The sequence below is a fragment of the Calypte anna genome, chromosome 9 (genome assembly GCF_003957555.1).
Source record: "Calypte anna isolate BGI_N300 chromosome 9, bCalAnn1_v1.p, whole genome shotgun sequence".
Lineage (NCBI taxonomy): Eukaryota > Metazoa > Chordata > Aves > Apodiformes > Trochilidae > Calypte > Calypte anna.
The window spans coordinates 15,496,195-15,518,812 of NC_044255.1; the positions used below are offsets into that span (position 1 = coordinate 15,496,195).

Consider the following 22,618-nt stretch of genomic DNA (forward strand, 5'->3'; position numbering starts at 1 on the left):
CAGCCTGTGGAGAGAGCTTACAACCATGGCAACTCTTCCCTGCCATGTGCCTGGACCCAGGGCTGAGAGATGGGTTATTGATCCGTATTTTTCAACAGCACAGAACTGAAATTGTTATTTCAGTATATAACAGCACCGGGTGGCTCTGAGCTGACAGCGGTGAAGAGTGCAGCTCGTCTGGCTGGATGCTCACAGGTTAGCGACATCAGAGGGGTGAAGAGGTAGAGAGAGAAAAAACAAAATCAAGGCACAGTCCCCTGAGCATTAAGCCAGCTGTAGGATCTGAGCCTAGACATCCTGGGGACAAGTTAAAAAATATTGCTGCCCTGTAATAGATCAGTCATAAATACAGACTCTCCTCTGTCTCCCATCAATAGCTCTGCTGGGAAACCCCAACACAACCCATCCCTCAGCTGTGCTCACCAAGTGCCCAGTGCCAACTCCTCATGTCCCACAGCAGCTGTGGCTTGCTGCAGGGAAGGCTGGGAATAAGCAGCAGAGAAGAGCAACATCCTGCATTCTGCACTTGTGCATTTTCTGGTACCTCACAACCTGCTGGAGCTCCTCTCCAGGGAGAGTGGCGTGGAGGCAGCAATTTGTCAGTTTGGTTGTGGTAAAAGGCCAGCAAAATGTCTCTGGGTAAGGTCTGCTCATCACTGCCTGTATTCAAGTGCCAGCCATGAGCTGAGAGTCAGCTGTGGCAGAGGCCAGCCCCAAATGGATCAGGAGGGACAGCTGAGACTTGCCTGGGACCCATGTGGAGTGAAAGCATCCTTCATCTCTCAGCCACTGTCCTCATGCCAGCTGGATAGCTGACCACTGCTCACTGTCCCTGGGGCCTGAGCTGAGTTCAGGGCTCCAAAATTACCAAAATCCATTAAAATCAGCACTTTGAGGGCAGTTTTCTAAGAAACAAGCAGGGGATGGGCATAAATGCACATTGGAGAGAGGTATCTTTCCAATTTCTCCAATATCATTTTTGGGAAGGAGCCCAGAAATGAGATGGGGGCTAAGGAAACAATGTGCACACAGAGTACCTCTGAATAATGAGGGTGAATGGTCTGCATGATGTAGGAGGCAGAGGACCCCCAGACGTGCACATGAAGTGTGAGAAGACAGGCAGGCAAGCAGGCAGCACCGGGGAGGAGCACCAGGGAGAATGCACATATGCAGGCAAAGCAGGGGGGGTATTGAGGGTGCATGGGGCGTGTGCTGGGGGCATTGCAGGGGAGCAAGGGATGGCTCTGCTTTTGTAAAAGAGCAGAGAGTCACAAGCAAGAAAATAAGGACCCCACCACCCAGAAATGTAGTTTCCACCAGAGTTGGCTTCCAAGCAGAGAGCAGGGAGTTCCCCCTCAGCAGCTGGCTGCCTGGGAAGGCTACAGACGCAGACACGATGACTGGAGCTGGGAAAACCTCAGCACAGAAAGAAGAGGGCTGTGGGCAGCAAGAAACTTGGCCGTGTGTCTACTTCATGACATAAGGCCGTCGGGGAGAGGGTGGGTCAGCCCGGGGAGAGCCGCAGGAGGGAGGGGAGGTGGTCCAGGCTGCAGGATCAGCCTCCTCCTCCTCCTCTCCAACCGAGCAAGGAGAAACCTCCTCCAGAAAAAAAAACAGGTCCATTCAGATCCAACATCCTTTGGATCCCAAGCAATCCCTCAGCCACAGTATTTCCTGACAATAAAAGATGGGGACGTCACTGATACTCACTTCAAGGGGACAAGTCATGCTGGCTCTTCCTCCTCGGCAAGTCCCTGATGGTGGCAACACTTCCCTCAAGGCCGGGGGAGAGAAGGGGTTTGAGGTTGGGCACTTTGCATCGCCTGTTCAGCGACAGGGAAATCTCCGCTACACTACAGGGGAACAGCTGGGCACTGGGGTCAGAGGGAGACATCCCCCATCTGCAGAGGGTTCGCTCTTGCCAGTTCTCGCAGGTCACTGGTCCCAGTGCTTCCCAGTGCAGCGCTGGAGAAGTCGCAGCTCCATCTGCTGGCTCCATGGCCAGGACTGCGGAGACTGTGGAGGAGAGGAGGGGCTGGGAAAGGGGAAGCAGGACATAGCACTTCAGAAATTAAATCCACGTGGCTACTGAATCATACAGGGTTTTCTAGTTAATTTTATTTTCTTAACCAATAGGCTGCAAGTTACTGAAATATATATGAAAATACAGGAGAATCTTACACCAGCAAAGCCCTAGTGAGCAGCATAAAAGGCCCTGCAGGACAATGCAGGGAGGATATCTCCACAGCCAGGACCTGACACTGTACAAACTGCACCAGTGACAGTGGGATACTTTTTGTGACCCCAGCTCCCATTACTTGGTGCAATAGAACAGGACAAAGAGGAGCACTGCCAAAACACAAAGCAAACAGATAACAAAGCAGCAGCAGCATTTCCAGAGGAAGTGGCTGAAGAATAAGAAGTGGTGGGCTGGGGATTTCAGGGTGTGATGGGTCCTGGCCTTATCTGCACCCAATGCTGGGGTCAACCTCTCCTTGCTGCAGAAACCTTCACAGCGGTTGCTCTCATGTGGCCCCACTACCTGTCTGTCCACAACCACTTCCAGGAGGTCAGAGGACTGGATGGGTATGTGGTAGAAGTACTTGAGGATGTTTAGCACCAGGTTGTGCAGAAGTTTCTCTATGGTCTCCTGGCTGAATGTGGGCTCCTCCAGCTGGGAGCTGGGGCACCACCTGCACTCGATGCATTCAGCATGGGCCAGGGCTGATGGATTAATTTCACTCATGCAAGCTGTACACAAAACTGGCCTCCCCCTGACAACCCAACACCAGAACAGGAAGTTCAACACAGACATGAGCTCAGGGCTGGCACCAGCATTAAAGATTTTAGTAGCAGGCTACCTGCAAGGACCATCCGGTCCCCCCTTCCCAGCCCATCCTGGCACCCACACTGTCTCATCACAGCTCAGCAGAAAGCCAGTGTCAAGCCCAGGGAAGTCAAAACAAAAAGAAAACCAGAAGGAAGGTGTGGGTGGAGGCTGCAGGGCAGGTGAGGTGTCTTGAGGAGTCAAAAGGTGCGTAACCCACAGCTCTTCATCTTGCATAATCTTTGTGGGGGCTGACAGCCAAGCTTTCCACTTGCTGCCACCTGGGCAAGGTCTCTGGTTGATGCCTAGGGTCCTGGTGAAATGTCCTCCAAAACAAGGACAAGGTGACTTTTCTCAAGCCCCACACATGAACCTGACCCTGCTGAAGCTGTGCTCTCATGATGCTGCTCTGTCTGTAGACAGGTTGGAAAAGCAACCCCCTGCCAGGCTGGCCAGGACAAACTGGCAGGTTTTGTGCACAGTGTAGGGATAAGGGAAGCAAACCCCATGGAAAGCTGATGAAGCCCCAGGGAGCCTTATCTCTATAGCTGCCATGAAGCACAGGCTGTTTTTAAAAACTTTCAGTCAACTTGAGCAGAAAGAGGCCTGACATGCAGCTCAATGGAGGTCTGGTGGCACCTCTGGTGCTGGGACAGACTCCTGCCTCCAAAACCCAGCTGTGATGGAAACCAGGCCCCCATTTTGTCATGGCAACACAACTCAAAACACAACTCACGATGCACAGAGCCTTCCCAGCCACCTCTGAGCAGGAGCCTGGTACTGGTCCCTCTATTAAAGCCTTTGACTTGCTCATACTAAACGGACTTTCCCAGAACTACCCACAGAGCTGAAACTTCTTTGACATCTTGTTCCACTTCACATACACCTTCCAGTGCTGCCTGAGCTTACCAACACCTGCCTGGAAACAAAAGCTGCTCCTGAATGTCCCCTAAGCAGCCCAGCCTCTCCAGGGACAAGCCCTATCCCAGCCCCAGTATGGCCCTGCTGGACTGGAGAGTTACTACCCTGGACAAACCCTGCCATTCCTCTCCATCCTGGCCTGCTGGCCATGGCTTCTACACCAGATGCATGAAGGGGGCAAACACAAGGCATGGCCTGGGTTGTAATTTCCCTGGTGCTTTCATACAGCCTGAAATTATTTTTTACATTAGATCAGCTCCCACCCCAGGGTCATCCAACCAGGCAGGAGGAAGAAGATCCCATACTTGCTGGGACATCCCTTCCCTTTGAAGCCACTCTACATACAGGTGGCTTTATCCTGACAGCAGTCCCCAGGAGGGGCAGAAAGGGACATCCAACCATGGTCCCCAGGCAGGACCATAGAGCAGGACATCTCCTCAGTCCCAGGGTGGATTTGAGGCAAAGAGGATCCTCTGGAAATGAGGCTGTGCCCAAATTTAATTGGAGCAGTAGAGAGGGGACATTGCTTCATTGTCCCCTTTATTTCTGGGATGGAGAGGGATGCTGAGCAATGGGGTGGAATTGAAGGAAGGAGGTGGCTGTGAAGATGCTATCAGGTGACACCCCAAAGGGGTTTGGGATCCTTGTTCATCTAGCAGGATGAAGAGGCAAAGAGAGAGCTCAGCCTTTCCAACACGGCTCTGTTCCAGTGACATGGGTGGTTGGTTTGGTCTTGGGGGTGGCTTGCCCTCTGAGCCCCCAAAATCTGGTCTGCTAGTATCCTCCTTGAGCAGCACATCCCACCAAAGCAAGGAAGAGAGAGAAGGAGAAACCCTGGTGTCAACTCAAAGCAAAACTAGAGAAAGCATAATGAGGGTGGTGGGAGGAAACGTAGATGTTTTGTAAGCCTACGGCAAACTCAGCAACAGGCAGGGTGAGGTCTTGCTGGCATGGGATGAAGGATCTGCTATGGGCCTGGACCCCTCAGGACATACCAGCGCTATGCAAGCTGGACATGGTTAGGGATGCAGGCAACCTACCCAGAAGATCACCCTTCCTATTAACCACCCCTAGTGCCTGCCAGACCACCCCAGCCTGTCCCCTCCAGGACTGACATCTGCTTTCCAAGTGAGACAAAGCCGTGGCAATACCCTCACACAGCAATGTCTGACAGACCAGTCACACACACTGATCAATCCATTAACCCAAGGGAAAACACACACCTCCCACTGCAGCACCTCCAGCCCAGCCTGTCCAAACCTGAAACACACCTCTGAGTCCTCCCAGTGACCAGGACAGTCCTCACTTGTAAGTGCACTTAGTGCCACCTGACCTGACCACCTCTTCTCCCCTGGCAAACACAATGTCCCATTTTGCAGGAACGGTGCTTTGCTGCTTCATGGCATGGTTCTCCTTGAAGACACTGCTGCAAGCAGCAGGAAAGGACTTCCTCTCCATCTCCATCTGCCTGCCCAGTTTTCTTGAGAAGCCTCTGGTCAGCTGCAGACCACTGCCCAGAGAGAGGGGAAGGGACCCAGCCCTGAGCACTCCTGGAGAAGCCATGGCTTCAGCTGGGGCATCTCACACTTCCACTGCTCAAGAGGCCGGGCAGAAAAAATGAAACAGGGCCCACCCTCCTGACAGTGTTGTGTCTGACAGAAAAGCCAAAAGCAAAACTGCTGACTGAGCTCCAGCTTCTTGCCCACTGCAGCTGCCTCCTACGTTGGCTTTCTGAATGAGCTGAGTCCAACAGGCCACAGCAGATCTCTGCCAGGGCTACTGCTTGTAAAAAGCCCCAAAACACTGAGCCATGCATTGGAGTGAGTGAATATTGTAGGAATTATGGCACTCCCTGTGGTGGCTACCAGGAGCCTTCAGCAGCACTGGGACTGAGGGTGACCACCACATCCACTGTCCTGCCCCAAGGAAGAGTGAAACCCATTCCAGATGGATGTTCATCTGGGTGTTTCTCATGGACTTCCTAGCCCCCACAAGGAACAAACTGAGGTGCCTGGCATGCCTCAGCCCTTTTCCACAGTGTTGGTTCCTGCTACACTATGCTGGTTTTACTTGGCCGTAAGGGAAAAAAACAAAACTGCTGACAGTGCAACCAAAGTACGAGATGCAAGTGACTCTCCTCTGTTTCCGCTGACTTTCATGGCCTCTTGGCAGGTTTCTGCTTCCTTCAAAGCCACTCTGATGGGGTTTCTCCCCTCTCAAGCAGCAGTCATTTATTTCCATTCTGGTTTCTGGCAGGTGGCACAGCCCTGGCATCACTTTCAAGAGGGAAAACAGAATTTTGGAGCCAGAAAGCTGCACTGAGGACCATGGTGGGAGCTTTGCCTTGGCTGATGGCCCCCCAGGTCCCACCTTGGCTGCTGGGGTCATTCCTGGTGGAACCAGTGCCCTGAAGCCAGCTTGGTAATAGGGGCTGGGGAGGCTTGGTTTGCAGCTGCTGCACCCAGGGACCAGCCCAGATGGGGCAAGAGGAAAAAGAACAGCTTCTTTAAATTATTAAGAGCAGCTTTGTGGAAGAGCAGCTTGCGTATCACGAGGAGAGGCCAGGAACCACAACAGACACTGCCGCCTCGCACGCTGCTGGAAGCTGCCGTGTGCTGCCCACGCTGTCCTTGCCATCACCAGACAGCAAACTCCCTGGACCTGAGCTCTTTATTCAACCCCCCCCAGGGCCAGATCTGCCTCCAACCTGCGAAGAGTGTGATGCAGGGGTAGATTTACCCTCTTGCAGAGGAAGGAAGGGCACAGAGAGAGGAGGAAAACCGTCTGCCTGCTTTCCAGGGGTGTGTTTAAAGAGCAGTACTCAAAGCAGACTCAGCCTGGGGCTCCAGCAAGTAACATCTCCCAGGATCTGCTCCAGCATTTACTCCCAGAGTTGTGCTTTGCTGGTTGGGTCACTCCCAAGAAAGAGAAGCAGCTTGACCATTGCAGAGACCCCCCCAGTGGAGGTGGAAAACCAAAGCATGACATAAAATGCCCTTGGCACAGACCTGTTGGCACTGCTGCTCTGCTCCAGCTCATCCTCCCTGCCCTAAGCTGAGACGTGGCACATGGAGTCCAGCAGAGCCCTTCCTCATCCCATGGTTCTCAGCCCACGGCCACGATCCCACCATGGCCAGGACTGTCCAGTGTCAACTCCAGCAGCAGTGCCTCTGTCACTCCAGCCCTTGCATGCTGGATTTTTCCCAATTGCAAACTGCAGTGAGTGCAAGGGGCTGGGGCAGCAGGTCCCTTGCCTGTCCCTGCCTGCACACCCCTGGCCAGGAGAGACCCCAGCCCTCAGCAAGGCTGTGACTGCAGCTGCTGAGTCCTCTCCTCCTGGTGTTTCTTCCCACACTCGGGGGTGACAGGTTTCTTCTCTGGGAAGATGATGGTGGCATATTCTGTCTGGTCAGCCAGACGAATCTCAGGGGGGATGTGGGGGCATGGGTTGCACTGAAATTCCAGCACACCATAGTCCACAGTGGACACAGACACAACGGGTGGCTTATCTTCATTCTGCAAGGAAACCACACTGGGAAGATTCATCATCTTGTGCCCACCATCCCCAGTGCAAGCCCCCTTTTTTCAGCAAGCACTTAAACCAGCTGTGAAGCAACCCAGGAGGGTGAGTGATAAAAAGCAGAAAGATGCAGGGACCTGGGACAGCACTTGCCTGGAGAAACAAGACCATGAGGCTTAGGGTAACAGCTGAGCCCATATGGGTCTCAGCTCCATGCCTGCTGGCCACTGAAGGTAGGGTCATGCTAGGAGCCCTTTCACACCTCTCCATCAGTCTCTGAGCTGGCACAGGGTGCATGAGGAGACCCTGGGGTTGAGTTTGCTCAGCCCAGTAAAAAGAGAGCAAGGTGGGACCTAGTCATTGACTTCAGCTATTTAATGGGGTTGGAGAGAAGATGTAGTCAGACTCCTCCCAACAGTGGTCATGAAAGGGAGGGGGAAATAGGGACTGTGTGCAACAAGGGAAATTTAAATTTTATATATTGGGTGGAGAACATTTTCTCCAATTTCTGCAGCAACTGTCAAAGATCACCCTGCTTTGAGCAAGGGTAGGACCATCCTATCTCAGGAAATTTCTTGATTGTGATAGGGCTGTGCTGTGTGTGCAGAAAAGCTGCTGTAGCTGTGCAAAAAAGATCAAGCAGCATCAAAGAGAGGAGAAGCGAGAAGCGCGTGAAGGGCTGATAAAGGGACGCCCTGCACCCTCTGCACCCCAACAAAGCCACAGTGCTCCCATGCAGCACAGCAGGGAGTCAGAGAGAGAAAACTCACCACTGGCACATTTTCACTTGGTGGTTTCTTCACACCTGCAAAGTAACACATTTGGTTAGAAGATGATTTTGTGCCAAGACTACACGAGCATCGAGGGTAGACTGAAGCCCCACATCCCAAGAGAGCACTGAACACTGCAAGGAAGTGGTGGATTCACCATCACTGGATGTATTTAAAGGACATGTAGATGTGCTCAGGCACATGGTTTAGTGGTAGCCTTGGCAGTGCTGGGTCAAATGTTGGACTTGATGATCTTCAAGGTCTTTTTTAACCAAAACAACTCTGTGATTCTCCCCTAACCATGAAGATACCTGTCTCATGGGGACAAGTCACAGCTTAGTTTAGCACATTGAATCTGCCTGTGTACCCTAGGGAGCTGCAAGCACCTGGCTGCCCCTGGGTTCAAGCTGGGCTTGTTGGACAAGCGTCACCCTGTCAGGTCCCCTGGTAGACCCCAGACTTTTGGTGCAGCATGGCCCCCAAGGGGGTTCATACCTCCTCTCCTGTACATGACAATCAAGTAGCCAAAGACAAGCAGCACAACTGCCCCAGCCTGCAGCAGGATGCTCAGAAGTATGGTTTTGATATGGTCCAGGGGTTTGCCTTCCTCCATGTCAGGCTCATCAGTGGCATTTATTTTCTCAGGTGCTGCTGTAATAGCCATCAAAAAAGGGGAAAAAAAGCAGCAAGTCAGGAGTTTAAAATGGCCTCTATAGTCCCTGGGAAAGTCAACAGTTGAACTCAAGGGCTGTGCCCAGAAAGGGCCCAGTTGCAGACAGGCTGCCACAGCCCCAACTTCCCACCCCAGAGCTCCTGAATTTGGGATGACATGGGGGATGCTTGGTCATGTCCCATTCCTTCCCACTGCAAGCCATGAGGACGATGCCACACTGCTGAGAGCTGGGGTGCAGGAGGCCAGGGCACTGCTCTGCACAGGACATCCTGCCACACGATCCCATGTCCAACAGAGCCCCACGGAGGACACAGCTTCCCCAAGACTCCCTGCTGCTTCCATCTTCTGAAGCCAACACAGCTTCAGCTCATTTTGAGAGAAAATGTTATGACAGTGACTTTTGCAGTATTTTTCCTTTTTATAAAAGGCAACCTTCAGCCTCTGTGCTGTCAAGCAAGGGCATGGCAAGATTTTGATGCAAGATCTCAGTGTCCTATTTCATGGAGCTATGAGACCCTCTCCCAGATCATGATTTTGCAGCAACAGTATCTACACCAACACCGGCCGTTCAAGGTGGGACTGAGCCCTGGTTGTAACCCCAAACACAAACTTTGTCCCCAGAGGATATGTTCAGGGTCAAAGGCAGCTCCCTATACTGGTCTCCTGCCTCCATCCATGTATAAGGACTCACTGATCCCAACAGCATCACTGAGGACGCAGCCCCAGCACGTTGCAGACCTGCCTCAGGACCAGATGCAGAACAGTGCAGATGGGACAGGAGAGCCTGAGCCCTGGGCCTCAACCAGGCAGAAAAAGAAAAAGAGCAGAGCTGTGGTCTCCTGACCCATACCAATCCTCTCCCAGAAGGCCTTGTGCCCTGTAGCTGTAGTGTGCCTTAGGGGTGACACTGATGACCTTCCCAACCAGCTCAGCCCCCAGGCTGACCTGTGACTATGAGGTGGGACCGGTTGCTCTCCATCACTTTATGATATTCAAAGAAGTTGATCAGCCCACAGTAGTAGGAGCCTGAGTCATTCTGCTGAAGGTTCAGGATCTTGATCTTGAAAGAAGGAGTGTGGTTGGTGAGCAGATACTTCCCAGTCATCACAGGGGGTGTTTTCCAGCTGATCTCTGCAATTTTTTGAGCATGGGTGTGGTTGGTCTCCTTGTACCAATTGAGACTGTACTCTGAACTGGAGTCACTCTCCATGGAAATATTGCAAAAGAAGGTGGCTGAGCCTCCTGCAGGGAGAGTTAATGTAGCTGGGAAGAAGGTCACTGTTTGGGAGAGAGGAAAAAAGGAACAGATATGGTTACAGAGGTCCTAGGTCACAGACACAGCTGTAGCCCTTGTGCAGGAACCAGAAATGCAAAGAGGGTGGGACCCACTGTCACCTCTGCTAGCACCTCATCCTATGGAGAGATCATGGGGTCCTATGCCCCAAATCCAGAGGCTCCACACATTACTCAGCTGTTTCATCCTCAGCTCCTGAAGGTCCCTAAGGGGATTTACAGAAACCTGCTGTGAGCCCATCCCCAAAGCATGGTTAGCACCCAACTCACCCATGGTCAGGCTAAGGGGTTTGCCAGTGATGCTGACAGCATGGTGCTTGGACAGTCTGCAGCATCCTGCAGACCACAGGGAGGTACATCAGCCCAGGTCTCTCCCCTTCTGACTGTCTGCCTCAGGGGCAGTAACTATAACATAAGGTATTTTCAGCAGAGAAAATTCTGCTCTGGGCTACCTAAAATTAACCCAGAACACCGGCACTAGTGAAAATAGATTCTGGGGATTGTTTTATTTTTAAATCTCCATGGTATTTTAATGTCTGAGTCATCCTTCCTCCAGCTTTTGTTGCCTCCAAAAGTGAGTGGAGGGACCAGGTCATGGGCCGGGATAGCACCCTGCAGTGCAGCCCATCATGTGCCTGGCTGCTGGTCGGGGTGCTCTGGCTCTGTCCACTGCACCTCTCAACCCCAAGGGAAGCAGAAAGCACCTGCCATCCCTAGGCTGGAGACATCTGACTAGACTGAGTGACTCAGAGCTCACAAAACCATCTCATTCCAGCTGCCTGTCCCGTCATAGACATGGGCAGGAACCCCCTGCAGGGGTGTCCCAGCTGGGCTTGCCAGGCTGCTCCCAGCAAAAAGGGCAGTCAGCCACAGCTGGAGCCTCTCTGGTTGTTAGCAGCAGCCCTGCTGCTTCACCCCATTTCCCTGCCTGTGATCTCAGTGCAGTCATCCCCCTGCAACCCCAGCAGCTGGGCCATCCCAGCTCAGCCTGGGCCATCCGAGCTCAGCCTGCCCCATCCAGCAGGATGAGGCATCTTCTACAATAACTTTTGTTCAGAGTAATTAAAAACAGGAAGGAACATTTTTCACATAGGTTATCTGACCAAAGCAATCCAAACATCCAAAGCTTTGAAAGCTCCCTGCAGTTAAGAAATTTATTTTCCCTTTTCAGAAATTGCCACCACCAGCAGCCCCACAGCTTTCAGACACAGTTAGAAAGGCCACAGACACAGTTAGAAAGTCCCTCCTGTCCCTCCAAAACTGTCCTGAGGCCGCAGGACCGTGACCTCAGCATCACCAATCAGAAAAGGAACCAGAATGATTCCTTGAATAAATACAGGATTAGATGGAAAACTGGGATGCAAAAAGAGGGATAAGACCAAACAGAAGGAGGAAAAGAGGGAAGAGTTCTAGACCCTGCAGGCAGCACTGGCTGTGGCAGTGCCTGCTCCAATAGATGTAATTTTTGCGGTGTTCTGGGTTTCTTGTATTTATCAGGAAATATTCATTAGGTTCGGGACGTTGCTTCCTACCCAGTGCCACTGCCAACAGTGAATGAAGCACTCGGAATACTTCTGAAAGCAGAGGTTGAATTTACATGTTTCCCCACATCTTCCTAGCACCAGAGGTAACATCTACTCAGCCCTGTACCCACCCAGGGGCAGAAAATGCCTTAAGCCACCAAAAAAAAGACCTGGTCTGGGAGAACATGACCATTCATTAGGGCTCTCACTTGCTCTGCCTGAACTTACCCTCACCTTCTCCCTCAGATTTCACCATGAGCAAAAATCACAGGCAGGATTCTGGTTGCCGTGGGGTCAAGTCCAAAAAAAGGAAGCACAGCTCAAAGCCATTAAAGCCACAGCAGATAACCGATCCTGCATGGCACTGACAAATCCAGAGGATCAATACCAAACCCTGCCCGTGTCCAGAGCGCACACAACAGAGCCTACGACCCTGGTGCCAGCACTGCCGATGGGGACCTGTCCCCTTCTCCATCTTTTAACCCTGTTTCTCTCCCAACCATCCCCATTTCCTTTGTTTCAGCCACACATACCCAAAAGCTTTGGGTTTTCTGCCTTTTTGATGCCAGAGCTATTTTTAACTACAAAGCTCCCAACCCTTAGACATTTTCTACCAGATGCAGATGACACGGGCTGTGTTGGCAAGCATCGCTCTCCGGTACCTACCCTGGCGGCAGCCTGCGAGCATGGGGCCACAGCAGAGCAGGAGGGCACAGAGACTGGTCAGGGCCACCTCCACTCTGCCCCACATCATCTTCAAGGCACCTGGAGCCACAGCAAGCCAGTTGGTCCCCTGCCTGGACAGGGGTGCCGTGCCATGCCGTGCCGTGCCTCCCCCGGCTCTCTCCGTGCTTCCTTCCTCTCAGCAGTGGTTTGTTCTCCTGTGAGCGCAGCAGGGGCTGGGGTGGAAATGAAACGTACCCATCTCTTACCCAGAGGGAAACCCGGGCTGCCTCCCACCCCCTGCTTCAGGGATCAGCTGAACCGGGCCTGGCCCCTTCCCCTCCCCGTGAGCTCCCACACAGGCACCTGTCTGCCAAGTACTGGGATGGGCACCTCCTGCAATCTTTTTGGTGAGCCTGCAATCTTTTTGGTGAAAACTCCCAGGAATGGAGAAGGCAGGGATCACAGGGCACAGTCCTCAGCTCCAAGCCATAAGTAAGAGTTTGGTTCCCAGGCACCCATGAATACACCCAGTGGGTGCCCATGGCAGTGGGGTATTGGGGGAAAGGTGGCACCAGGCAGCCAGGCAGGGTCTGAGCATCCATGAGGCACCTATGGGCAGGCTGCTCCCTTCAGGAAAGGTTGGGAGAGGAGAAAGAAGGAGAATGAGAAAGAAGGAAAGGGAGGAGATGGAGAAGGAGGAGATAGAATAAGGAAGAGAAGCAGGAGGATCAGCAGAAGGAGGAGAAGGAGGGTTTGCCTTCTCAGGTGTGTTTCTCCACAGACAGATTTGCAGAGAGCAGGGGCAGGTGCTTGGGGACAGTTTTGGGGTGATCTTTCCAGCAGTCTTCCCTAATTTCTCTGCCAAAAATACTCCCCACTTGCTGTGCTGACTAATACTTGCATAGGAAATAACCAGTGGTGAAAGCGTGCTGGCAGCTGGCTCCTCTGCTTCTCTTGAACACAGCCTCAGCACCCCACAGTTTTGGAAAGTGTCAAGGGGAAAATTAATAACCGGGGCGAACGATACAATTTTCATGATGATTGAATCATTTTCCAGGCTTTCAGAAACGAGCTGCAGGGCTGGGGTTTGCTCATGTCTCACTTTCAGACATTGCCCCAGCAGGCGAGCAGGCTGGGGGAGCCACCCCTAATTTGGGATGGCCAAAGAGGGGGTCCTGGGCTGGGGCAGGGTAGTCTCACATCCGGTCAAAGGCTCGGTCCAGACTGTTCCAGTTCCCCTTTCCCAGATTCCTCTTGGCATCACATCTTTTGAGCTTCTGGCCCTCAATGGGTCGCAGAGCAAACCTGGGGGGCTGTCTCTTCCTTGTCACCTTTCCATACTGCCTGGCTGGAGGTCACATCATTGCCTGCCAGGCACTCTCCACCATGTGCAATGGTGCTGGTGGGCTTCAAGGTGGGCATCACCTCTTCCTTTGCAATTTCCTGCATTGCCATTAAAAAACAAAACCAAACTAAACTAAACTAAGCTGAACTCCAGAAAAGATGGAAGTTCACACTAAGGAGGTTTTTCCACCTCAAGGCTTTGTGTTCCCAGATGGTGATGTTGACACCAGGCACCTGGGCCAGACATGGGGAAGCTTTTTTGGCACTTCCAACATGTTTTGGTTTCCAGAAGTGGAAGATGTGACAGGTATCACGAGCAAGATTGAGACTCAGTGAGACAGGGATCAGCAAGAAAAACTGGCTCATCCTCCCACCGCTAGGCACAGCAGCAGATGGCTCTGATTAAAATCATAGCACAAAATGCTCAAACTTTCCAATGCATGCTCAAAATGGGGTGTTAGTTGGTACCCAGGGCAGGGAGGCTGTCACATCCATGAGAAAACAACAGTGACAAGATGCAGACCCCACAGCAATGTTTTTAGATGCTTAGGTTCCTCCAAAAACCCATGCACCAGCAGGGTCAGGACTGGGACTGACACCAACACTGGAGCCCTTCCAGGCTGCTTTGGGTGCAGGATGAGGCCACGTGTATGGCCAGGAAACTCCAGGGAGCTCACAGCAGACACATCAGGGGAGGCCAAGCTGGCAGTGTGTTGGTGGAAAACTTGCTCTGCCCCAAAAGCAAGAACAGACCTTTTTTTTTTTTCCCTTTTTTGAAGGGAGAAAAAAAGGCTTAAAAGTATAAAAGAAAAAATCTATCTCACTTCTAAGAAGCTGCTGCAGGTGAAAGTGAGCAGCCCAGAACATGCCCCAGGTGCCAGCATTGTGGAGGAGCCTGGCTCCAGCGCTACAGCAGCCCCCAGGCTTCAGGGGGCACCCTGCACCCTGCCTGCACACTGCCTGCACCCTGCCAGACCAACACAGCTCCCACTGGCTCTTGCAGGAAAACAGACTGGCTCCAGCTGCGCTGTGGCTTTCTCTCATGCTGGTAAATGCCCTGCAGCCCAATGGAGTGGATGGCACACCTTGGGGTGAGCTGAGAGGAGCCTGGCAAAGTTCCTTTGATGTTTAAAAAAATAAGGTATTTTCCTCTGAGCTGGAATACAGTGAACTGCATGAGGCAGTCCTATTTGACCACCAAAAAGCAAAAGAAGAGCTAAAAGGGAAGTAGAAAAAGGAGTGAGAAAACAGTTTGTTCTTCAAAACAAAGAAGCAGGAACTTCAGCAAGAATGTGTCACACCACTTAATTGAACCAAAGATGTCCTTTTTTTTCCCCAACAAGAAGTTGGCCCAATATGTTGGCAAGGGTCCCTCCAACATGGGTGGGACCTGGACCTCAATCTCCTATAGCCATCACTATTGGGGCACACAACTCTCACCTTGAGCAGTCACCTCAAAGGGTCAATGGTAAGTCCCAAAATGACTTAAAAACATCTGGGGTATTTAAGGAGCACTGAAAATTTGGAAGGTGAAGAAGAAAATAATGACCAAACACCTATGGGGGAGCCAAATGAAGCCCAGAGCTGAATGGCATAGAATCCCAGAATCCCAGACACGAGCAACTCAAATTATTCAAAATATGTCTCAAAAAAAAATTATTTTGTGGATTCACAATTTCACAAAAAGAGAACCCCACAGGTTCCCAAAGCTCCCTCCCTTGCTGGTTTAACCGAATTCACATCGGTGGTTCTGACCCAGGCAGGGGACGATGTGGCCACGATGTGGCAAGAAACGGAAACGGTTAACAGTGTTTGCAAATAAACACGGAGAGCATCGGGGTCTTTCAGACACTTCTCAGAAATTAGGAAGGCACCTGCAAATGATTTGCATGAGCAACACCACCTGACCCTTGCAGGCAAAGGCAGCGGCTCTGGGAGGTGAGTAAGCAGTAAGTGAAGGGATGGAACAGAGGCACAAAACTGTTCCTTTAGCAAGCGGAAACCTGCGGGGCCTGGGCAGGGCAGTGGTAACTGCAACATGAAAGTGCCATATGGGTATGGCATGGGGCCACCACCACCTTCAGCATGACAGGGGGGTGCTACTCCTGCTGGCAGGCAGAGCTGATCCCTAGCTCAGGGGTACTAAAGACTCCAGTGAGCGATGCTGCTGAAGGCCATGAAAATCAGGAGCTGCTGCTGTTTCACAAGGTTTCAGCAACCCATCCGTGCTCAGAGCCTATTGGGGAAGGACCTGGAGCCTGGTGGGATAGGTCCATGGATCCCAAGATAAACCTGCAGTAGAGGCATCTCTTGCCTCCTGATGTAACCTCTTACACTCCTGCACCCAAGGGGGAACCCCAGGCATCACTGGGCCCAAAAAAGCCCTGTCCTGGGTCCTTCCCAGCCCTGCAAGATGCAATGGCCCCTCTAATGCCTTGTCCCCAGCAGCAGCATGCTCCACCCCAGCACCTTTTGCACCTTCAAACTGTTTCCATTTGAAGCAGAGTGAAGTGCCTGGGGACCTTTCTCGGCAGTGTCACCAGCTGTACATAGGAAGTGTGATGGCAGAGGCTGCTGCATCAAGATAACAGCAGAGGAAGCAAAATGTCATCTTCTCAGGAGGGAGCTGCATTATATGCAAGCCACTGTTTGCCACCCTTCCACGGGACAGAGAGCAGCTGCCAGCAGGGAAAAGAGCACAGAAGGACATCGGGGAGTTCCTGAATTTCAGCAGTTGTTCTATGACCCCTGATGTCTGATGACCCCTCCCTGTCCCAGCAGGTGAATGGGGAAAGAGACCCATGGGTTGAAACAAAACCAAATTTAATAAAACAATAACAACTACTCCAAATCCCCATACTAATAGGTAAAGTACTAGTATACATACTAGTATGCAAAGTTATATTCAGCCCATGCAGTGGTGGTGAGCTGTGTGCTCCCAGCAGTGACTGCCAGATGTCCAGCACTGCCAGCACCACAGCTCCAGCGAGAGCGTCATGGTCACAGCAAACGGGAGAGCAGACCTGGGGGGCAGAACCACAGATGAGGCCCTCCAGGACTGAGAGGATAAGCCCCGTGCTTAGCAAACTTCCCAATTTATAGTGAGAGTGCCATTTATGGTGGGGAATACTTCTGCTGGCCAGCTTGGGTCAGCTGCCCTGGGTTTGCTCTTCCTTGCCCCAGCACGTGGCTAGCTCAGAACTGCTAAAGATCTTGATCACTATGGAAACCCACATACCAGGGCTGGCCACAAGCTATAACAAAGTGTTTATCAGCTTTGTTCTCTCAAAATAGGGTGCTGCAGTCTTCTCAAAAATTGAAGCTTTCCTGAACAGAAAACTGATCCTACAGTTCTACCCAACGAAAACAGGAGAGGGAGCGACAATTTTCTGCCTTTCTGGAAGATTTAAGAAGATCCTGGAGAAAAGGAGCAAGCCTGGCCTTGGGATGCTGACGGCTGGGGGTGCTGATGCAGATGTTTGGGGTGCTGATGCAGATGTTTGGGCTCGCGGAGGTGTCTTTGAGCACAGGGGTCCCTCTCATTTGCTGCCACGGCCACTCCATCCCACAGAGCTCTGGGACCTCCTCCTCCCACCCTTTCCCTTTCCCCCACGGGTCCAGACACTTTAGCTGTCCCCACTGCCACGGGCGCCAGAGGAGGGGCGGGGCGCTGTGACGTAGGGTGGGGCACCGTGACGTAGGGTGGGGCGCCGTGACGTAGGGTGAGGCACCGTGACGCAGAGGAGGCGGAAGTGGCTGCGGGTTGCCCGGGGCGACTAACGCCGGGGCGGCCGCCGGGGTTGCGGCCATGGGCGAGCTGGGCCCCGAGGATGGGTCCGGGAACACCTACAGCCTGCGGCCCGGCTTCCAGCGCCGGTGAGGGTGTGGGACTGGGGCACCGCGGGGCGTCCTGGGGTCTCTGAGGGGTTTGGATGGGGAACTGCCGAGGAGGGGCTGCCAGGGGCTGTGGGAGGTGGGGGGGAAGTGTGGGGAATGCGGGAGCCTCCGGGGTTTGGGCACTGAGTGTGACGTGAGATGGGGGGGAGCACGGGTGGGGGGACAGCGCTGAAGAAGCAACCCCTGATGGGACTGGTTTCACGCTGTGTTTGTGGTTCTGGCAGGGCTGGTTAAACATTGCTGTCCATGCTGGGTTTTTTTTTCCCATGGTTTTCCATTCCATTTTTCTTTAATGTGTGAAAGCTAAATTTTCCCAGGTGGAGTTATGTATGTCTCTACTCACTGTGTGAACTTTCTGGTCCTTCTTTTGATGGTTTTTGTTTTCTTTTTGTTTTGGTTTGGTTTTTCCCTGATAGATTTAAATCATCTACGGTAAAAGAATGCATCCATGCCATACTGAAGGAGAAACTGGCCAATGTACAGTACGTCCCAGAAGAAATGCCTCAGCTTACACAGTCATTATCAGAGACAATAAAAGACAGACTGAAAGGTAAGGAGCTTTGCTAGGGAAGTCGTTGAATTTCTTACTGTGTCCTCTCCCTTTGACAAGATCCCTCTTTCCTCCTTTATTCTTGAAATCTTTTTCTTCCCTGTTGACTGATTCGAGTCTGCTGTTACAGAACATTCTGGCCTAAATACACATGTTCCTCGCCTGCAGAACTAGAAACCTAATTCGAGCAGACAAGATTTGCTTTCATATAGACTGGCTGGTGTGGGATGTCAGCCTTTGGGGGCTGCAGGGGGAAAGAAGTTCCATTAGAGAGAAGGAAGAAGAGATGCTTCATTGCTTTTTGCTTCAATAAACAGAACCATTCCTGCCTTTTTTCTGCTGAAAGTTACATCAAAGTGAAAAAGCAGAAAGAGCAGAACAAGGCCACTTGAGTGCAGCAGAGGGGGAGATAGTTAGGGTTAGGAGCACAGTCAGCCCAGGAAGGGTTTGCAGCACTGCAAAAAGGTCATGGCAGTGCTACACAGGGTTCCGTCCAACCTTCCTGAGTGCAAGAAGTAAACTTCAGGCTCCAGCAGGTGTTTCCTGTGTTCAGTGCTGAAACAAGTACATAGATGTGAGTTGGCAGGGGCGCCTTTTTCTCACCTTCTTCCTGGAGACAGACTGTTGCTTCCATCTGCTGGGCTGGCCTGTCACAGTGACACAGACACACTGTCACCCTCAGCAGGAACTGTGGATTTACACTTCTTCCAAAGTTATGCATCTGCTTTAAAATCAGCAGCATCTTCAGTCCCAGCACCTGTTGATGACAAGATAATATGCACAGGGCTTGGCTTCAGTGATCTGTAAACACACTTGCAGTAGCCTGAAGCAAGACTGGCCCAATATGGCTCTGGTACTGACTGGCATCTCTGAAAAGCATCACCATGGCAGATGTCACCAGGCCCAGCACATGGTGTTCAATCCCCCAGCAGAAACAGAGCACTGGAGTCTTCCCAGGACACTGCTCTGTTGAAGACAAGCATTAAGATCTATATTTTATTTTAAACATGCTTGTTCTGATTTGGCTTCTGGAGCATTGCCATGATCTGATTCAATCTGGCCTGTGCCCCAGGGGTATTTCTTTACTATTGTGACAACTGCATATCTTTGCAGGCACATAAAGTAGACCCTTGTGTGCTTTTATGTAGTCTTTTATCCCAGCTCAAAAGCAAAAGTAACAGGCGTGTGGCAGAAGAATCCCTACAATACCTTTGCATCAGAACAGTTTTAAAATAAGCGAATATTTTTTCAAATTGGATTTTCCCCCCATCAGTCTTAATTACATTCTTTCCATGTTCTTGAAATTTGCCAAAGTATAATGCTGACATAATGTGGCTGCTCAGAGGTGTCTTCTGCCTTTGATACATCTTTTGACATGTGCCAAATACCCTGTTCTCTGTCCATTATGTATGTAGGAAAAAGAAGCTGCAAGGCAGTCTGTCCACTTTTCCTATTGAATGGACTTGTATGGGACACTTGCTTTGTAACAGAAATCTTTAGCTTTCTGGGTCCTGTTTTGGGCTCAGGTTAAACAAGTTCTTGCTCTCACTATTATTTTTTTCTCTCTCTCCAGAGGAGGGATTTGACAGGTACAAAATGGTGGTGCAGGTTGTTATTGGAGAGCAGAGAGGAGAAGGAGTAAAGTAAGTTTTGCATCTTCTAATTGTATTTCTATCATTTTTGTTAAGGTTGTGTTTGGTTTGGGTTTGGGTGGTTTTTTTTTCCCCTTGGAAGCTGCTTCCAGCTTTCCTAGGTACCAGGATCGCTCTGCAGATGATCAAAGTGTAAAGCACTTTCTTTTCTCTGCAAGTGGCAAGCGAGGGCTTGGACTGTGTCTGACTGAATTATCCTGTGATAAATGGCTGCATGGTGGTTCTTAGCAAGCTGCAATGCTGAAAACCATTTGAGGGGAGTGTTGCTGAAAACCATTTTATGTTGTGTTCATGATGAACAACATCACACCCACTCAGCCCGGCCCATTCTCAAGGCCCTGCTGGAACACAAGAGCCATGGTAACTCACTTCTGTCTAAAGCCAGATTTCTGTAAGTACTATGTTAGCATTTAATCTCCCCACGTAGGCATTTTTCAGAAGTTTAAATTTCTGTAATCCCCATGCATTACTGTCATGGGAATAGGGCCCAGACTGTGGGTGCTGAGCACTTGCAGTCCATCTCCAGATGCCTGCAATCAGACAACAGAATTCCTCTGAGCAGTTTTGCCTTTGAGAAAGCAAAAGAGAACATGAGAGTGCTTTATCTGCTGGGCTTATCTTTATTATTGTGCCTGGTGCTCCAGCAGAAGATAAGTGCAGATCTTATCAGATCAGATGCCTCAGTGTTCTGGAGGTCGTGAAGGTCTGTACCTGCTGCTCAGACTTTTCTCAGGAATATCTGTCTGCAGGCAGCCTGCTCCAGAGCACAGTACCAGAAGGAGTGGTTCAATGAGTTGGTCTGTTTTGAAAGGTGAAGCCCAGCAACACAGACTGACAGAGCAGCCAGGGAAATTCTCTGGTTTGCAATGGCCAGGAGACAAAAGAAGCATGATCACTAACATCTTAATGCAAACTACTGGGTAACTAGGGTATTCCAGAAGCAAAGTGGAATATTGAACTGAAAAAAAAAAAACAAAACAAACCCCCAAAAAACGCCACAAATAGAATGACCCTGAAGCCTAGGGGGAAAAAAGGAGGAATCCAATGATCTTGTAACAGTAAGTCATATGTGTAGAGACTAGGAACAACATGCTGTGCCACAAACAGATCTCATCAGCCAAGACTGACTGGGTCAGGCAGGGAGCTGGGCATTTGCAGCTGAGATAGGCGAGTGTCAGTGACATTGGACAAGGCAGCAGCAAGGTCTTCTCTGCAGTATTATTAATATTCTCTGTTATGGTCCTGTTGCTTGTCTTCAAGGAAAGGCCTGGACTGAAGCAGGTGTAGAAAAAGGTCATCAGGATGGTCAGGGAACAGCACATTGATATGAAAGGACTAGAGGAGCTTAGCTCATGGTCTAGTAACACAACATTTGCCAAGGAATACGATAGCTCCCTATAAATAAGTTGGGAGTATGTACTGTGAGGGTGCAGGAGGTGAGGGACAAGAACAAATAAGCTCAAGTCGCCTCTGACACACATAGGCCAGAAGCAAAAGATTCTTAAGTACCACAGCAGTGAGGTTTCAAGTCCTGCTGCACAGTGGAGGTGGTGGGGTTTGACAGCTGATGAGTTTGAAGTTGGAGCTTGCGCCACATACAGGGGTGGAGTTAGAGCAGGTGGTGGAATTCAGCAGCAGGGATCTAGGCTCAGGATTCAGGAGAATGCTTCCTGTTTGCTTTATCTCTCAAAAAAGCTCAATTTGTTTTTTGAAGAGAGTGTCTGTGAACACTTAGGTCCTCACGGGTGAACTCTGTGGGTGATGACTCCACTCTGTCTCCTTTTGCTAGCATGGCTGCACGATGTTTCTGGGATGCTGACACTGACAGCTATGCTCATGATGTGTACATGAATGTAAGTATTGGCTGATTTACATGGGAAAGTGTAAAGCTACAGTAGGCAGAGTGACCTTAGATACTGAGCAGAGAAAAAACAATCACTGATAGAAAGGAGCCAAGAGTATTGAAATAGTATTATTTATGTCTTCATTCACAAAACAGTCTTAGATATGATATCCAACAGTAAAACGTATTTCCTAAGTCAAAAGTCATTATAGTTCCACCATTTCACAGGTGGGGAGAGGAAACTTGAGATAAACAAAGTTCTTACATGCTTTGCTGAACTGCCATCACAGAGTATGGCTGGAGTGTAGGACTGAGCAAAAATCAAGGGGTTTGTTGGTTTTTTTTATTATTATTTTATTTTGAACTGACACCTATATACCTGTGGGTGTATGGATGGAGTAAACTGAGGCACTTCTGGCACTGGGACACACTGGCCTGGGTTAAACCATAAGCAGGTGAATAAGAAACTAAATAAAAGGCTCAAAATGGCCCAATATAGTGCTATGTGAAGTTATGCTATGTCTAAATGTTTGGCTAGCAAAGAGCTTGCCTTTACTAACATGGAACCTGTCTGGTTTTTGCAGGACAGCCTCTTTTGTGTGGTAGCTGCATTTGGCTGCTTCTACTACTGAAGATGTCAAACATCACAGAGAGGCACAGAGGTGGGGCAGAACACTGTAGGGTACTTTTTAACATGCACACAAGCATCAATGTTCTTCCTTTAGTACCTAACAAAATAACAGCTCTACAAAGCATGTCCTACACCTGTTCTACACACTACAACATTCCTTCTTCCTGGTGGATATTGTTATAACTGTAAGCACAGTATTATTATGTCCTCTATTTTAAAACACCCTTTGGTTTTATATAGTGTTTTGGTTTTTATCCTAAAAAAGTGTCTTGCCAGTAGCTGTTGTTTTCTAAGGCAAACTCAGCTTTTGTCTCAAAAGGTCCTGCTGCTTTTATTTTTGTTAATTTTCTGAAATGAATGAAATATTTATAAGAAATGTAACACAATAAATCTATGTATTTAAATATTTCCTCTCCTGTGGCTTGACCTCTGCTATTTGCATGTCCTTTTCCCCCACTCTACAAGATGCAGTAGCCTTGATTGCTTGTCTGTGCTTCTCAGATGAACG

The 22,618-nt window shown here is 50.5% G+C and overlaps 2 protein-coding genes across 3 annotated transcripts; one reads left to right on the forward strand and one right to left on the reverse strand.

The window, feature by feature from the left end:
• Window positions 1–5,025: 5,025 nt before the first annotated feature.
• On the reverse strand, window positions 5,026–12,429 carry PDCD1 (programmed cell death 1). Of its 2 annotated transcripts, XM_030455875.1 has the most exons (5): window positions 12,194–12,429; window positions 9,657–9,989; window positions 8,534–8,689; window positions 8,039–8,073; window positions 5,026–7,264 (listed from the first exon to the last, which is right to left on the reverse strand). In XM_030455875.1, the coding sequence occupies exons 1-5, from the start codon at window positions 12,279–12,281 to the stop codon at window positions 7,046–7,048; spliced, it is 831 nt and encodes a 276-aa protein (XP_030311735.1). In that variant the 5' UTR covers window positions 12,282–12,429; the 3' UTR covers window positions 5,026–7,045. The 2 variants fall into 2 exon arrangements, with proteins under 2 accessions (XP_030311735.1, XP_030311736.1); XM_030455876.1 differs by lacking the exon at window positions 8,534–8,689.
• A 4,832-nt stretch (window positions 12,430–17,261) lies between these two features.
• Window positions 17,262–22,509, forward strand: TCTEX1D2 (Tctex1 domain containing 2). The gene is made up of 5 exons (XM_008493328.2): window positions 17,262–17,413; window positions 17,851–17,984; window positions 19,558–19,627; window positions 21,426–21,489; window positions 22,064–22,509. The coding sequence occupies exons 1-5, from the start codon at window positions 17,346–17,348 to the stop codon at window positions 22,109–22,111; spliced, it is 384 nt and encodes a 127-aa protein (XP_008491550.1). The 5' UTR covers window positions 17,262–17,345; the 3' UTR covers window positions 22,112–22,509.
• Window positions 22,510–22,618: the final 109 nt, after the last annotated feature.

Excerpts from the sequence above, each read along its gene's own strand:
- PDCD1 (XM_030455875.1), bottom strand. The coding sequence starts at position 12,281 with ATGATGTGGGGCAGAGTGGAGGTGGCCCTGACCAGTCTCTGTGCCCTC. Across the intron at positions 8,690-9,656 it reads GTCCCACCTCATAGTCACAG|CAGCACCTGAGAAAATAAAT; the intron begins GTCAGCCTGGGG and ends TGGCTATTACAG. Across the intron at positions 8,074-8,533 it reads TGTCATGTACAGGAGAGGAG|GTGTGAAGAAACCACCAAGT; the intron begins GTATGAACCCCC and ends GTTACTTTGCAG.
- TCTEX1D2 (XM_008493328.2), top strand. The coding sequence starts at position 17,346 with ATGGGCGAGCTGGGCCCCGAGGATGGGTCCGGGAACACCTACAGCCTG. Across the intron at positions 19,628-21,425 it reads CAGAGAGGAGAAGGAGTAAA|CATGGCTGCACGATGTTTCT; the intron begins GTAAGTTTTGCA and ends TCCTTTTGCTAG. Across the intron at positions 21,490-22,063 it reads CTCATGATGTGTACATGAAT|GACAGCCTCTTTTGTGTGGT; the intron begins GTAAGTATTGGC and ends TGGTTTTTGCAG.